Here is a 16354-nt window from a genome sequence, read left to right as displayed (position 1 = left end):
GTAACCTCCTTGTAGGACTGTAGAATACACCCCTGCCCTCCGTACCTCACTCGCACATTGCTGAAGGCCTTCTGACTGCAGTGCCTTGTACCAACACATCATGTCTGGCTATCAAGAAGAAAATCACAAGGCATACTGAAAGTCATAAGCCACAGTTTGAAGAGACAGAGCAAGTATCAGAACCAGATTCACATATGAATGCGATGTTGGAATCAGAACAGGAATTTAGGGGCCAGCACTGTGGCACCGCAGGTTAAAGCCCCAGCCTGCAATGCCAGTATCCCATATGGGCACTGGTTCTAGTCCTAGCTGCTCCTCTTCCGATCCAGCTCTCTGCTATGGCCTGGGAAGGCAGTGGAGGATGGCCCAAGTGCTTGGGCCCTGCACCAGCATGGGAGACCAGGAAGAAGCATCTGGCTCCTGGCTTCGGATCAGCGCAGCTCGGGCCATTGTGGCCAATTGGGGAGTGAACCAGCAGATGGAAGACCTCTCTCTCTCTCTCTCTCTCTCTCTCTCTGCCTCTCCTTCTCTCTCTATGTAACTCTGACTCTCAAATAAATAAAACTATTTAAGGACTTGAGAATGATTTACAGTGAGAAAAATGCTTTCTGGAAAAAAAAAAGTCTTAGGGACAATTGGCCTGGTAAATTAACTATGAACCACACCAGGGCAGAGCTCTTCAGACTCATTTAAGAGGGATTCAGAAATTCAGGCGGCAACCTCAACGGTTAACATATTAATTTTTTTGCCTCAGTTACTCTCCTGTTTCTCCAAAGTGTTGATTCTGCTCCCGTTAAGCTGTCAGCAAGTTCTACAGGTGTTTCTGTATTAGAAACTGGCCTCACATTAACTTTGACCACGGTCATTTCCAGTGGGCCCAGATGCTTGCTGGAGTCCTGGGACTCCGGCTCATTTTCCAGACTGCTTTCTCACTGGATGGCTGTCTTGGACCGCCTCTCGTCCCTCACATGCCTCTACTATCGTCCTCATGCTCAGCTGATTGATCTTTCCTCCATTTCCTGGAGACAACGGAGCAGTCAGAAGTTGCCCCCCTAGTCACAGCTCAGGCTGCCCTAACAGAATGCCAGAGAGTGTGGCTTCAATGGTGGAAAGTTATTCTCTCACAGTTCTGCAAGCTGGAAGTCCAAGATCAAGTTGGCGTGACGATTGCTTTCCTGTGAGGTCTCTCTTGCTGCCTTCTTCACTGTGTCCTCATGTAGCCTCTCCTACTTTTGCACACACACACACACACACACATTGAGAGAGAGGGAGAGGGAAAGGGAGAGGGAGAGAGACCCGGAGTCTGTTTCTCTTCTTATAAGGATACCACCCTGTTGGAGAAGGGACCCACCATGTGACCTCACTTACCCGCATTGGCCTCTCCAGAGGCCCTGTCTCCAAACAGAGTCACACTGTGAGTGAGAGCTTCAACACAGGCCTTTGTGTGTGACACGATTGGCTCTAGAACACACGGCTCAGCTGTAGTCAAGGACGTGTCTCAGTAAGTCCCTGACATTGTCTATTTTTCCCTCCCTTGTGCTGAGCCTTCCACATAAGCCTGGAAACATGCTATTGGCTCTCATTTTCCCAAAAAAGCAAAACAAATCAGCCTTCAGCAGATAGCAATCCTGCCTCCCCTGACTTCCGTCCCACTTCTCTCCTTTCCTGTGTAACAGAGTTCTGAACAATCATCTGTGCTCCCTCCACGGCCTTTCCTCTCCTCTCTTGAACCTCCTCTAACCCAGCTTTCATCCCGCCTATGACACCAGAATGTGTTTTTTTTTAAAGATTTATTTATTTATTTGAAAGTCAGAGTTACACAGAGAGGAGAGGCAGAGAGAGAGAGACAGAGAGGTCTTCCATCCGCTGGTTCACTCCCCAGATGGCTGCCAACAGCTGGAGCTACGCCGATCCGAAGCCAGGAGCCAGGAGTTTCTTCCGGGTCTCCCACGTGGGTGCAGGGGCCCAACCACTTGGGCCATCTTCTGCTTTCCCAGGCCATAGCAGAGAGCTGGATTGGAAGTGGAGCAGCCAGGTCTCAAACTGGCACCCACATGGGATGCCAGCACTTCAGGCCAGGGCGTTAACCCAATGCACAGCGCTAGCCCCCAGAATTTGTTTTGTTGTTGTTGTTGTTGTTTTTAATTTATTTGACAGGTAGGGTTATAGATAGTGAGAGAGAGAGATAGAGAGAAAGGTCTTCCTTCTGTTGGTTTACTCCCCAAATGGCCACAATGGCCCGAGCTGCGCCGATCCAAAGCCAGGAGCCAGGTGCTTCTTCCTGGTCTCCCATGCGGGTGCAGGGGCCCAAGCACGTGGGCCATCCTCCACTGCCCTCCTGGGCCATAGCAGAGAGCTGGACTGGAAGAGGAGCAACCAGGACTAGAATCCGGCGTCCATATAGGATGCCGGCACCACAGGCGGAGGATTAACCAAGTGAGCCACGGCGCCGGCACCCAGAATGTGTTTCATCCATAGAACCAGTGATCTCTATGTGATAATTTATGAAATTACTTTATCTGACCTCTGCAGCATTTGACACAGGTGACGAGACCACAAAACATTTGCTTCTCTGCTGCAGGATTCCATATTATCCTGAATTCTCATCTCTTTGGTTCTTATTTCTGTATGCTCTCCTCCTTCTTGTCATTATCTTATTTGCAGGCCCAAAGGGCTAAGAATTCTTAGACTTCCTTTTTCTAAAACATTCACTCCCTGTCTTGAGATCTCCACCAATAGTGTTTTTGTCCACCATGTATATACTGTTGACTTCTGAATGTATACTTCTCACCTCTCCCATTAAACTCAAGACTTGAATACCTAAGTATTATCTCAACACTAAATGTCTACAGGCATCTCCCAGTTTAATCTGTGCACAATGGATCTCATCTTCCCTCCAAAGCCTATTCCACCCATGCTTTTCCCATGTCAAGTACAACCTCATGCTTCTAGTTGCATAGGATAAAAATCTTGAAGTTGAGGCTGGTGTTGTGACACAGAGGAAGATGGCTCAAATCCTTGGGCCCCTGCACCCATGTGACAGACCTGGATGAAGCTCCTGGGTCCTGGCTCCTGGCTTTGGCCTGGCCCAGCCCCTGCCATAGTGGCCATTTGGGGAATGATGCAAGATTTTCTCTCTCTCCCTCTCCCTCTCCCTCTTTCTCTCTATAACTATGCATTTCAAATAAGTAAATACATTTTTTAACAGGCAGAGAAAGAGAGAAAGCAATCTTCCATCCTGCTGGTTCATTCCCCAAATGGCCACGACAGCCAGGGCTGGGCCAGGCTGAAACCAGGAGCTTCATCCGGGTCTCCATGTGGGAGCAGGGGCCCAGGTACTTGGGATGTCTTCTGCTGCTTTCTCAGGTGCATCAACAGGGAGCTGGATCAGAAGTGGAGTAGCCAGGACTCAAATGGGCACCCATGTGGGATGCTGGCACAGCAGGCTGCTGCTAAACCTGCTACACCACAACACTGGCCCCATAAACAAATCTTAAAATGAAAATAAAAACCTTGAAATCACCCTTGACTCATTGCTTCCTATTATGTGGCACATCCCATTGTTCTACTGTAAATTTTCCTCTGAACCTGACCTCTTCATACCCCCTCTTCTGTTCCCATCCTGGATTATTTGCAGTGCCCTCCAACAGGCTTCTTAGCTTGAGTCTTGCTCCAAACAAAAACTGGAATCATCTTATTAACCCTTAAGTGAAATTCAGTATTTCTCCTTTACTGGAAACCCTTCAGTGGCTCTCCCTCTTGTCTATGTTAAAAGGCAAATTCTAGGGCAGGTGCTGACCTAGCAGGTGAGGTGCCACTTAGGGTGCCTGTGTCCCGTACTGGCGCGCCAGGGTGCAAGTCCTAGCTTCACTCCAGACTCCATCTTCCTACTGCGGCACAGCCTGGGAAGCAGCAGGTGATGCCACCACATGGGGGGCCTGAGTATTGAATTCCCTGCTTCTGGCTTCAGCCTGGCCTAGACCTGGCTGTTGTAGGCATGCGGGGAGTAAACTAGTGAGTGAGGGATTCTTCCTCTGTCACTGTCTCTCCACCTCTAAAATACGCAAATCAATAAGCTGTAAAAGCCAGTGTCCTAACAATTACATGCAGTGCCATGCAGGCGTGGCCGCTTGCTCTCGTTCGCCTTTTCCAAGGGAGATGTTGCTCACCGATCCAACCATGCTGGCCTCCTCACTTCATCCTGCCCATGCTGTGTGTGCCCCTGCCTCAGCGCTGTGCTCTGGGCCCTCCTCCTGCCTCCCGGACGCTCTTCCCACAGCGTGCACCCTGGCTCCCTCATCTCCTGCAAGTTTTTGCTGAGGTGTCACCTCTCAGGGAAGTCTTCCCCAGCTGCCCTATTTTTAAAATTATAAAAATTTTATAATTTCACCTGCCATCACATCTCATTCCCTTTCCTGCTTTTTCTTTCTCCGTGGCACTTGCACCATCTAAAGTGCTATTTTTAAAAGTTATTTTGTTTACTCTGCAGGATAGATGTTCCATAAAGGTCAGGAGGGAGTCCTGTCTGCTTTGTTCACTGCTGTAGTCCTGGCTGCCGGAATGGACGAATGAATGGACACTCGGTTGGAGGGGAGTTTGTGTGTTTGTGAGCTTTGAGGGCTGGCTAGCCACACACGCATGCAAAGCGATTGCCACTGAGACACGGGTTTCTTGCACTAACTCTCATCTCTGGCTGTAGCTTTTTAGGGAAAAGTAACTTAATCTTTATGACACTATAATTACTTTTTAACTTTTCTAGAGGGTAAATGTTTTTAAAGCACTTAGGATAGTGCCTAGCACATGGTAAGAGCTCTGTAAGTATTTATTAAAGAAGCAGCAAGTACTTTTTCAAGCAGTTTGTGATAAATAACTCTGGCAGAATGTGAACCAAGACCAGTAGACCTCAAGAGGCTCAACGTAGTATAGGCCTTGACCTGTACTGGAGAGTGGTTATTCTACGTATAGAGCTGGAACAGAGCCTGACAGCTTAGTAGGGACAGAGTCACAGGCCCTCTCTACTCTGGAGGATAAACAAAAAACAATACCCTGTGTGCACGATGGGATTAAGAGATTTAGGGGGTAAATTACTTTTGAACAGAAGTTCAAGGAATTACTTTTGAGTGGAAGTCCATAAAGCATATGGCTAAGGAAGGGTGACTTCGGAGGTATCAGCTGAGGCAATGGAAAGAAAGGAGCTTTTGTTGGGTGAATATTTATTTGTGCACTAAGCCCTATGTTAAATGTTAGGTACCTTCTAGAATCTCACAGTCCAGTGGTGGGGGTGGGGGTGGGGGTGAGGAGAGAGGAGTTAACCAGCAATGACCAGTGCAGCCGTGGTGCTATGAGAGAGACGTGCCCAGGGCGTGTTGAAAGCACAGAATTGCTTCCTCATCCCAGGAATGATTTCAGAGTAAAGAAATCATTTGCTGCCAGTTAAACACAGTGGACAGAACTCACCTGTTTATCTCCACTCCTTGAGGAAATCCCATCACAATGGATGTAAAATATTGAAAAAGACAAGAACCAGTGCTTTTTAACCTTGGCTGAATATTAAGATTAGCTGCAGAAAATTTTTTTGAATCCCAGAACCTGTGCTGTGTCCCAGTTGGGTTAAATCAGAGCCTGTGTAAGATGGGACCCAGGCATGAGTACCTGTATACTACAGTTTCCACCAAGAGAACAGGAAGGGAGACAGCAGTGCACGTAAGAAATGAACAGCACTGGAGAGCTGGGGAAGGGGCTGACCCTGAAATGGACTTTGCAGAGCTGAGAATAGAAAACCAAAAGGCGAGACGGTTCCTGTTAATGGATTTCAAAAAGGCTTCAGGGGTCAGAGGCACTGCTGTGGGGCAGCTGGAGTCCAGGATTGGTCAGAAATCTGTATAAAGTGCATCAGATGACTGAGACTCGTTCCTGTGTTGGCCATGACCCCATCCCCGGCTTTCGGAGGGCCCCACCCAGGTATGGTTGAGAGCAGGAGACCAAGAGTGAAGCCAGGCTTGTGTGAGGCTGGCTGCCCTGAGCATCGGCAGCCAGATCTGTGCTGCTCGGCAGAGCCTGGGTGGATGTAGTGCTGGGGAGGAAACAGGCCCACAGGAAGGCCAGTCAGTCGTTGGCCCCTGCGCTGGTGTCCGCCTGTGCCCACGCTTGTAAGCACCAGGTTCTTCTAGTCAGCTCCAGAGGGACTCACTTGAAATAAGAAAGACAACCAAAGATCAGCAGACTTTTGAGGAGAGTACTTGATGTGAAAGACATGTCAAAACAGGCTGGCAAAAGTAAACCAATAGAGAACTCAGAAAAAAGCCATGTCGTAAGCAGCAAAGATAGACAGATGGATAGCTGTAGACAGATAGATAGATGGGAGGTGAGATTAATAGCACCAGCAGAAGCTGGGAACGCGTGTGAGGCCTTCCACCATGTGCCGTGGCTGATGAGGCGCCCGTGTGGCTGAGTCCTGGCTCCGTCACCTCCTCCCTGTGTGATGCTTAACCTCTCTGTGCCTCCATTCCCTCGTCTGTAAAAAGGGCGATGAGGAAGGTGGTGATGCTACTTAGAGAACAAGAAAGAATTCCTGGAAATGACAAATATAATGGCAGAATCCAATAGAAAGTGTTAAAAGTAGAAGTTGGGGAAACTCTAAGAAAAATTGAAAACACAGCTGGAAAATAAGAACAGAAAAACATATGATTTCCCTGAGAGTTACAACAGTTGAGTTGGAAGAGAGAACAGGGACAGAGATAGGGACAGAGACTGGGGTGAGGGAAGAGAAGGAGGAGAGGAGAGGAGAGGAGAGGAGAGGAGAGGAGAGGAGAGGGGAGGGGAGGGGAGGGGAGGGGAGGGCAGAGGAGGGCAGAGGAGGGGAGGGAAGGAGTCGGGGAGAGGGAGAGGGGGAGAGGGGGGAAGAGGGGGAGAGGAAGGGGGAGGGAGAGGGGGAGGGAAGGGAGAGGAGGAGAGGAAAGGGGAGGGAAGGGAAAGGGAGAGGGGGAGAGGAAGGGGGAGGGAAGGGAAAGGGAGAGGGAGGGGGGAGAGGGAGAAGGGGAGAGGGAGGGGGGGAGAGGGAGAAGGGGAGAGGAAGGGGGAGGGAGAGGGGAAAGGGAGAGAGGAAGGGAGAGAGGAAGGGAAAGGAGAGGGGAGAGGCAGATGGGGGAGGGAGGGGTGAGAGGGAGAAGGAGAAGGGGGAGGGAGGGGGAGAGGGAGGAGAGGAGAAAGCAGAGGAAGCCTTGAGAGTCCTGAGCAGAGCCTTTCCCAGAAATGAACGACACAGCTCAGCCTGCACGGCCTCCCGGAGCCCGCGAGCCGGGTGGGGAACGCCGAGTCCCGGGCACGCCGCTGTGACATTTCTGAGCACTGACGGAGGGGAAAGTGAAGTGCTTCCAGGTCACAAACAAAGGGTGGCACTTGAATGGCAGAGGGGTAATCAGGCTCTAAGCAAGGTGTGCAGATGCTGGAACATCAGGCTGCCCTTGTTCCTTGACATAGAAGTCCTTTGATTTAGACATATTTGTCACTTCAAAAAAAATAGCTCTTGTAGAGAGTGGGGGCTCAGCTCTGCTAAGTGAATGTCAAAAAAGCTCATGTCTGCCTTTGTCCAGAGCTTCTGTTTCTTTTATTTTTAAGCTAAGGTGAACGAGTGTTCAGTGTACCCTCTTTCCCTCCCCCTCCGGCTCCCTCCCCTCCTTTCCTCTCCCGCTCCTCTGTTCTCGCTTTCCCTGACTTTACCTTCTGAGCCTTCACACTTCTGCTGTGTCTATTTCTGTCTCTCCTCTTCCTTTTCTCTTTCTCTCCACAGAAGTCTTGTGTTGGTCTAATAATTGGCAGGAGAGGTTTTTTTAAGCTTTTTAAGTGATGAATAGTTGGCTTTAGATCAAAGACAAGCCCTGTGGTTTTCTGGCTGTCCCAGAAGGGCGGTGCGGCTGGCAGGTGTCCCAGCCGCCTGGTGATAGGCATGTGGAAGAGATACCAAGCTCATAGGTCACTGTGTGTGCTCATGCACGTGTGTTTTTCAGGCCAACAGCAGGCTGAAGCAGATCGAGAAGGAATACACTCAGAAGCTGGCCAAATCTTCACAGGTAAGCAACACTAAAAGAAACCAAGTAAAGTCAAATCAAAAGTAAAGCTGAAATAAAACTACGCACAAAGGCCTTTGTACTTTAGACTTAACCTTAATTCTGCCCAACTTTTCATGGAGTAGTAGCTCATTGCTGATGAGTATGTAAAGAAGCTATGATTACCATATGTCAGTCCTATTAAAAATCTTCAAATTAAGCATATTGAGCCATTTTAACCAACACACACACACACAGATAGACACACACGGACTCAGATGTGGTAAAACCTGTCTGTACACTTGAGCAAGCCCAGGCTGAGGCACATTTCACAAGGGCAGGATACTCACACCTCCATTTGTGATGTAAGCAGTCTGATACCATCTGTACCTTTTTGCAATATTCCATTTCACTGCAACCTAAAGGGCACTTAGCAACAAAATTCAAAATGACAATAATTCTAGGTTCAGTCAGCAGCTCAATGGTGACTCTTCTCAGGAAAAGAGAACGACAAGTTCCTACATCCGTGTCTGGCTCTGTGTTATTACGACGGTAGTTCCACTCCAAGAAAGGCCAGTGATTGAATGCTTGTCTCTACTTGAACTATGATGTTCGGAGGACTTTTTCTACATAAGTTGTCATAATGTTGTCCAACGGTGTCATTCAGGGAATCTCAAGCATTCCTTAGTTGTATGAGTGATTCTGGAGCAAACAGATACTCCTTATCTTCATTTTACAGCTGGATAAATGAAGCCATTTGGTTTCAAGAGCATCATATCTAAGGACTGCAAGCCAGCTCATCTGAGTATCTTTACTGTGGTAGTAAACGGGAAGTCACGCGCATTTTATGAGTTACCATGTAGTAGTAGAACAACAACACAAACAAAACAATAATTTTTAACCTTCGAAAGGCACTAACCATATTGATTCACTCAGTCCTCATTCACAGTAACTCTGGAACCAGGAAGGATTTTTTGGCCTCATTTTGTCAGTTGAGAAAATGGGGGCTGAGATCACGTTACACAATTTGCTGATTGACTAAGCCAGGATCTACCCAGGATCTGACTTCAAAGTGGAAGTTTTGAACCTTGATACTACTGGCTTGGCCCAGTCCCTTATATTTATCATCATCATCATCATCATTATCATCATCATCATCATCATCATTACTACTACTTGAGGAGAGAAACAGATAGAGATCTTCCATCCCCAGATCACCCCGCAAAACAACCAGAGCTGTTGTCCCAGGCTGAAGCCAGGAGTGTGGAATTCAATCTAGGTCTCTTGTTGGTGGCTGAGGCTCACCCACTTGAGCCATCACCTGCTGCCTGCCTCCTAGAGTGGACATTAGCAGGAAGCTGGAGTCGGTAGTGAGCCAAGCACTCCACTGTGGAACGCAGGCATCCTAAGTGGCACCTTATGCTGCAACACATGCCCGCCCCTCCCTTACGTTTTTAATATGGCCGAACTTTGGTGCTAGCTATTGTGAAATGTCTCCAATTATTTCTAAAATGTGCATGTTACATAGTTCTTATCCTATTAGGAAAGCAGAAAGTCTTTGTCTAAGTGACGGATCATAGGGTTTGTATATGAGATGGGGATTATGCCTTGATTGCCATCATTCGAGCCCTTCCTTGAGGAAGGAACATGGGGAAATATTATTTTTAATCCACTGAAAAGGAGTATTATAATCAAAAGAAATCATATTACTACAAAAACTAACTCTTAAACCAAATCATGAAAAGCCCCTAGCTGGCACAGGTTGCATCCTGCTTGTTTAGCTGTCTGTTAAATAAGGGGAGAGGGGGTAGGGGACCGACAGTGAGATTTAAGATTGCTAATAAAAACGCTTAAATAATGAGAGTGTAAACATGAGTATTTATCTAAAGGAATATATGAAGAAGCCCGATTAGGTGACACTAGAGTAAATTAAAGGTGAATTAGTGTGGAGGAAAGCCCAAACTTTGGAGCCCTGGATTTGAAAACTGTGACCTTGAACAAGTTACTGGCCCTCTTTGGAATTTCGTTTCTTCATTTGTCAGGTGAGAGAGTGGCACTTGCCTCACAGGATACAGCTTTAACTGTTGAGCAAAGCAGTGCTAATAATGCATTTAGCAGGTGCCTCATTACGCACCCAAGCTTTTCATAAAGCCCCAACATACAGTCCTAAAATGGCAATGGAGGAAGACAGGAGGGAGGGAAGAATGAAAAAAGACTGGAAAAGGGTTTGCTGGGTGCTCAGGAACTGATAAAATCTCCCTGAAGAATTTGGAGAGGCCTGGGGTTGCTAACTATTTTCTGAAGTAGAACCAGGAAGGAGGAAGGGAAGGAAGAAAAGCCAACCAGGAACAGCGATCATATCCTGCAGCCATTGTCCTACTGTGGAAGGGCAGTGTGACACAAACCAGAGAACAGTGGAGAGCCCCTCCCCCCCGAAAGGCGGGCTCCACCCTGACACCGACAGCATCTTGTCTGCCCATCTCTGCATACAGATAGATACATGCACATAACGTCTACGTATTTATGTCTGTGACCTGGCATTTGAGGAGCAGTGGTCTACAGTGCCAGTCAGTCCAGAGCCATGGGTTGACTTTTTCTGTTTCCAAGTGACAGTTTGCTGCAATCTCTAACTCCTGTCTCACCAAGCTGATAAGAATGTTGGAAGCAAAATTGTTTAATTTTGATTATCAAGTTTTTAAAAATACCTCTATCGAATTAAAAAAAATAATAAAATGCATGCACAAACCCACTGGTATCCAGGAAAGATTCAAGCGAAATTTGAAAAACATTTTAAATATTGTCCTTCTTTAAGGGAAGCTCCTTAATCTGTAAGACTTAATCAAGCTTCTGGGACCTAGTGGACCTTGAACACCAAGCATTGGTGCTTCCGAGGGCTGCGTCCCCTTCTCACATCCTCAGTATTCACCATGAAGGTGTGTTTGCATCATGCCCCCAAATAGCATTTCCATCAGAATAACATACTTGTTCCTTTTTGTCTGAGTCTTATGTATTAATACTGCCTTTTCAATTTAAATGCAGTTTTTCCCACTGGTCATTTCTCAAAGAAAGGCATTGCCAGTCTGCAGAAATATCCACAGGTGGAAGTGTGGAGGCCAAGGCTGGAATGCCAGCTGAGCCTACCCATTGCCAAGGTGCTGGCTTCCCTGCTGCCCCGTGTGAGCCACCCAGTGTCCAGTGCAGACGAGTGCCTGGATGTTTGCCTCGTGTCCCACCTGCTCCCCACTTCACGCCCTCTCCAGGGCACCACCCAGCATGCGGAGGGAGTCCAGGAGCCGTCCTTGCACTTGTCTCATGAGGAGCTTCGGAGTTCACCTAACCTTCCTAAACATCGCTTAGCTTGCCTATTGTGTTTTTTTAAGTTTTATAAAAATCTCAAACTGCAGGGTGGAAATTTGGTGTAGCAGTTTAGACACTGTAGGAATGCCTGGTTTCAAATCCCAGATCCGTTTCTAGTTCCAGCTTCCTGCTCATGGCCATGGTGTGAGGCAGCAGTGATTTCTCAAGTACTCGGGTCCCTGACTGTGGGGAGCAGCCCGGACTGGACTGAGTTACTGGAATTAAGACTTATTCTATGCATCTGCTCTCCCACAATATGGCGCTGGGAGAGAAGTAAACAGCTTCCACACAGCTGCCTCCAGTTCAGCTAATAAACTGTAGGACTTGCTCCTGATTGGAGGAGAGCAGCGTACTCGGCGTGTGGGCAGCCGAGTTAGGATTGGCGGAGGAGGACTATAAAGGAGGAGAGAGACGGCATGCACCAGGAACATCTAAGGGGAACATCTAGCTGAAGGAACACCCGTGCAGCCCCCGAGAAAGCCGGCCGGCGGTGTGCCGCTCCCCTGCGGAAGTGGGGAAAGTGGCAGGGGGAACCGCCCTTCCACGGAGGTGGAAGGGATAGTAGCCAACCCGGGAAGAACCAGCAGCAAACCCGGGGAGGGCCGAGCAGACGAAAGAACAGCGCAGGGTCCTGTGTTGCTCCTCCACGAAGAGGGGGAGCGACATAATGGTGCCGTGACTCGGATATGAAGCCTAGGCAGGGCTTAGTGTCGTTCCTCCACGAAGAGGGGGAGCGACACCTGACACCCACCTGGAAACTTGGATTGAGTGTGGGGCTCCTGGCTTCAGGATGGCCCAACTTTAGCTGTTGTGGGCATTTGGCAGAGTGAACCAGTGAATGGAAGATTCTCTCTCTCTCTCTCTCTTTCTCCCTCTCTCCCCCCTCCCCGTCCCTCCCTCTCTCTCTGCCTGCCTTTCAAATAGATACATAAAAATTATACAGACTCAAACTGCACTGCCATATGGAAAACAATAGAATGAGTTGAAGGTAAACTGTTAACTTCTATTTAGAATCCTGTTAATTTTAAGACTTTAAGTAAGACCACTAGCATGTATGCAATGCATTAATGGCTTAACAGTTATGATAACTACTATAGCTTGCATGGGTTAGATTGCTGACAGCACCAGACCAAAAGAGCTTTCCTTTTGTTTCTCAAAGTGTTAATTTTATTTTATTTTTTTAAAAGATTTATTTACTTTACTTGAATGTCAGAGTTACAGAGAGAGAGAAGAGACAGAGACAGAGACAGAGAGAGGTCTCGCATACTCCCCAGCTGGCTGCAATGGCTGGAGCTGCGCTGATCCGAAGCCAGGAGCTAGGAGCCAGGAGCTTCCTCTGGGTGCAGGGGCCCAATGACTAGGGCCATCTTCTGCTGCTTCCCAAAGCCATAGCAGAGAGCCGAATCAGAAGTAGAGCAGCCAGGTCTTGAACCAGCACCCATATGGGATACCAGCACTGCAGGCGGCGGCTTTACCCGCTACACCACAGCGCCAGCCCTTCAAAGTGTTGATTTTAATATCTGCATGAAATGATGTGATCCACTTCTTTCTCTGAAGCTAGTACAGGGTAAGCAGTTTAATGGTGGCATTTTGTTTTAATGTTTTTTAATTATAATTCACTCTAACGTGGAAGATTTTGGTTATGATTGTGTATATTTGCTTTCATTTTTCTCAGAAACTTTACATTATTGCTCTAATAAAAGGCTAAGTTATCTCATGATAAATTGCCAGGTAGTGATTTTTTTCTTATTTATCATGATTACTGTTGAACCTTAAAGATTTATTGAGTGCCAGTTATATGCACCAGGCTAAGGTGAAAATAGTCCATTCTCTTATATTCTAGTTCTGCAAACAACAAACACGAAGGCTCAGTCTTGGCTCTTTACCTAAAGCATGTCAATCAGATTATTATGACTGCTTCTCAGTTTTAGACATTAAATCCTGCTTTTAAAAATTTCCCATATTGTAGCTACCTCTCTATGTCCAACTTCTGAATCAGTCTAGTGGCCAGTTTGTCTATTTGTCCATTTGCCTAGCTAAGGCATTTCTCCTGAGAAGTCTGGACATTCTCTCCTGTGTATCACCTTCATGGGTTTAAATAACAGCTTTCCAAAGATAATCTCATTATTTCCCCCAAAGGGATCTCATTATTCCCACCAAGAATGTAAGGTTTCATTTTCCATGCAAAAGCAAGCATGCTGTCCTCAAAACATTCTGGACTTCACTCGTCCCTTCCAAAACCTGCACTTATTCATTCCTCTTTGATGTATTCCTGTCTTAAATCTTCTGAAAATGAGAGATGTCCTTGTTTCACATCCTTGTGGTCACTTGAAATAACCCAAAATATTTTTATCTTCAGTTTTTGGTCAGTTATGCTAACTTCAGTCTTAGTAGTTTTTTAAAGATTTATTTATGTGAAAGGCAGAGTTACAGAGAGAGAGGGAGAGACAGAGACAGAGAGAAAGAGAGATCTTCCACCAGCTAGTTCATTCCCTAAATGGCCACAGTGCCAGCACTGGGCCAAACCAGAGCCAGGAGCCAGGAGCTTCTTCCAGGTCTCCCACATGGGTGCAGAGGTCCCAGCACTTGGGCCATCCTCTGCTGCTTCCTCAGATGTATTAGCAGGGAGCTGGATCAGAAGTGAGCAGCTGGGACTCGAACTGGTGCCCACATAGGATAATGGCACCATGGGTGGTGGTTTTTTCAGCTACACCACAGTGCCAGGCCCCAAGTCTTAGTGTCTTTTTTAAAGAAAAAAAAATAGGGGGCTGGTGCTGTGGCATAGCGGGTTAAGCTACCACCTGCAGTGCCGGCATCTCATATGGGCTCCAGTTCAAGTCCCAGCTGCTCCACTTCCAATCTAGCTCTCTGCTAGGGCCTGAGAAAGCAGTAGAAGATGGAACAAGTCCTTGGGCCCTGCACCCATGTGGGAGACCTGGAAGAAGCTTCTGGCTCCTGGCTTCAGAGTGGCTCAGCTCCAGCTGTTGCGGCCAGTTGGGGAGTGAACCAACAGATAGAAGACTTTCTCTCTCTCTGCCTCTTCTCTCTCTCTGTGTAACTCTGACTTTCAAATACTTTCAGATAAATAAATAAAACTTTAAAAAAGAATACTTTATACTTTAAAAATAGATTACATGACTACAGTTTGGGATATATAAATTTACACATGTGATAAAATTTTATGGAAGTAAATACACACACGCACACCAGAGTTAAACCCACCACCTATATAAAGTTGTAGTCTACTCAACTTGAAACAGTGAAATCAGTTATTTTTGCTATTTAGCCCTATGCTCTTAAATGAATCCTGAGTTTCATGGTAGGCCAAGGAAATCTGACACTCTTACCCCCAGCTCCTTGGACTCCATGACTAGGAGTGATTTGATTATTGTGTGCATCAGTTTTTGACATTTACTGTAAGAACTTAACCTTTCCTGTCTCACAGAAGTGCTGTGAGAATTAATTGAATTGATGCCAGAATGGAAAGATCTAATTAAAATTCAGAAAATACATGAAAGCACCTTCATGCTCAGTAGATAAATTCCTCCGCTCATGGCAGAAGGCCCAAGTTTGCATTTAGTAATACACTGTTCTCCATGTATTTTGCCATTTCACAGTTGTCTTAATATTTGATTATTTATAAATTCCAAATCCTAAGCTTTGTGAAATGAGTTTGTTCACTTCTAAGAGCACAAACACCCAATCTTGTATTGGAAAGATACTGCTATTTATGTCAGCAGCAACAGCTAGTATTTCCATAGGACTTAGCTTCTGGGGAATTCCAGTTTCTATTTGTTGCTTTATAATCCATGATCTGGTCTTGTCACTGAACAATCATTGGAAAAATTTGTCTAAAGTTTCTTACCTACCAGCTCCCTTCCAGAGAACCAATAGAAACATATTCTAGCCAAGGCCTAATATTGTTAGAAGCAGCTTTTAAAAAGTCATCACTATTTTAGAAGGAAATGGACAGACACGTCCATACCAAAGGAAGGGCAGTGTTCTCAGTAGGCCTGTTGTGTTAAAAGTTCCCCATCTGATGGCCGAGTCGAGAAGCTGGAGGAAACCTGTCCTGGAGAGAAGCAATTCTCAGATTCCACTAGAGGGGCAGGAGCTGTGGCACAGTGGGCTAAGCCACTGCTTGGGATACTCGTTTCCCATATCAGAGTGCCCAGTTCATAATCAGGGTGCCTGGTTCGAGTCCTTGCTAATATGCTTCCTGGCCATGTGCCTTGGAAAGCAGCAGGTGATGGCTCAAGTACTTGGTTCCTTCCACCCATGTGGGAGACTCAGATGGAATTCCTGCCTCCCGGCTTCAGCCTGCCCAACCCTGCTGTTGTGGGCAATTTGAAGTGTGAACCAGAAGATGAAAGATCTTTTCTCTCTCTGTCTCTCTGTCTCTGTCTCTCTCTCTCTCTGCATCACTCTGCCTTTCAAATAAATCTAAAAAATCTACAAACATCTCTGAAATGCACCATTTGAATGAAATACATTTTCATAAGTATAAGGAAGAAGACAACCGACTTGGAAATGCAAACTCTCTAATACCTTATTTTAAAGAGAAAATTGGCTGCTTGAAGAGCCAATTGGTGCAGCCATTGATCTGACAACATGCTTGAAATGCTGCCCATCTCCTTAGTCGGAAGTCAGTTTCAGCAATGTGAAAGCTGTGCCTCTGTTTCCTCACTCATGTAAGACAGGCAGTAGTATTTGTCTCACAATATTAGATGACATAAGAACATAAATTGCTTTGCAGAGTATACCAGCTTCACTAAGCGGGCAGAATTCACTGTGCAGAATGAGGTGGCCGTGGGACGTGACTGCTGCTCGCTGTTTTCTCTGTTTATTACAGTTCAAAGCATTGTGAAAGGCAGAGTCATTTTTCTCATTCTAATGAGTCTGCTTCTCAGTAAAATAAAATCTGACGCTTTTTATATTTTTGAGATCACAGA

At 46.6% G+C, this 16354-nt stretch overlaps 1 protein-coding gene and 1 long non-coding RNA gene across 38 annotated transcripts in view; one reads left to right on the top strand and one right to left on the bottom strand.

Moving 5' to 3' along the window:
- CEP112 (centrosomal protein 112) overlaps window positions 1-16354 on the top strand; it is a 519374-nt gene that overhangs the window by 397260 nt on the left and 105760 nt on the right. For 34 of the 37 annotated variants that reach the window (XM_089316743.1, XM_089316736.1, XM_089316738.1 and 31 more), the window contains one exon: window positions 8007-8069. In XM_089316743.1, coding sequence (XP_089172869.1) covers window positions 8007-8069 — 63 coding nt within the window. Of the gene's footprint in view, window positions 1-8006; window positions 8070-8784; window positions 10356-16354 lie in introns of those variants that run through there. The other 3 variants (XM_089316763.1, XM_089316764.1, XM_070060428.2) reach the window with 1 other exon arrangement.
- Window positions 1776-7927, bottom strand: LOC138846035 (uncharacterized). The gene is made up of 2 exons (XR_011383413.2): window positions 7720-7927; window positions 1776-2011 (listed from the first exon to the last, which is right to left on the bottom strand). It is a non-coding gene; the product is annotated as an uncharacterized LOC138846035 (long non-coding RNA).

Source organism: Oryctolagus cuniculus, chromosome 17, assembly GCF_051225735.1.
Source record: "Oryctolagus cuniculus isolate XC-2025 breed Fujian yellow rabbit chromosome 17, ASM5122573v1, whole genome shotgun sequence".
Lineage (NCBI taxonomy): Eukaryota > Metazoa > Chordata > Mammalia > Lagomorpha > Leporidae > Oryctolagus > Oryctolagus cuniculus.
Note: the sequence above shows the minus strand (reverse complement) of the source record. Positions and strands in the feature narration are given on the sequence as shown.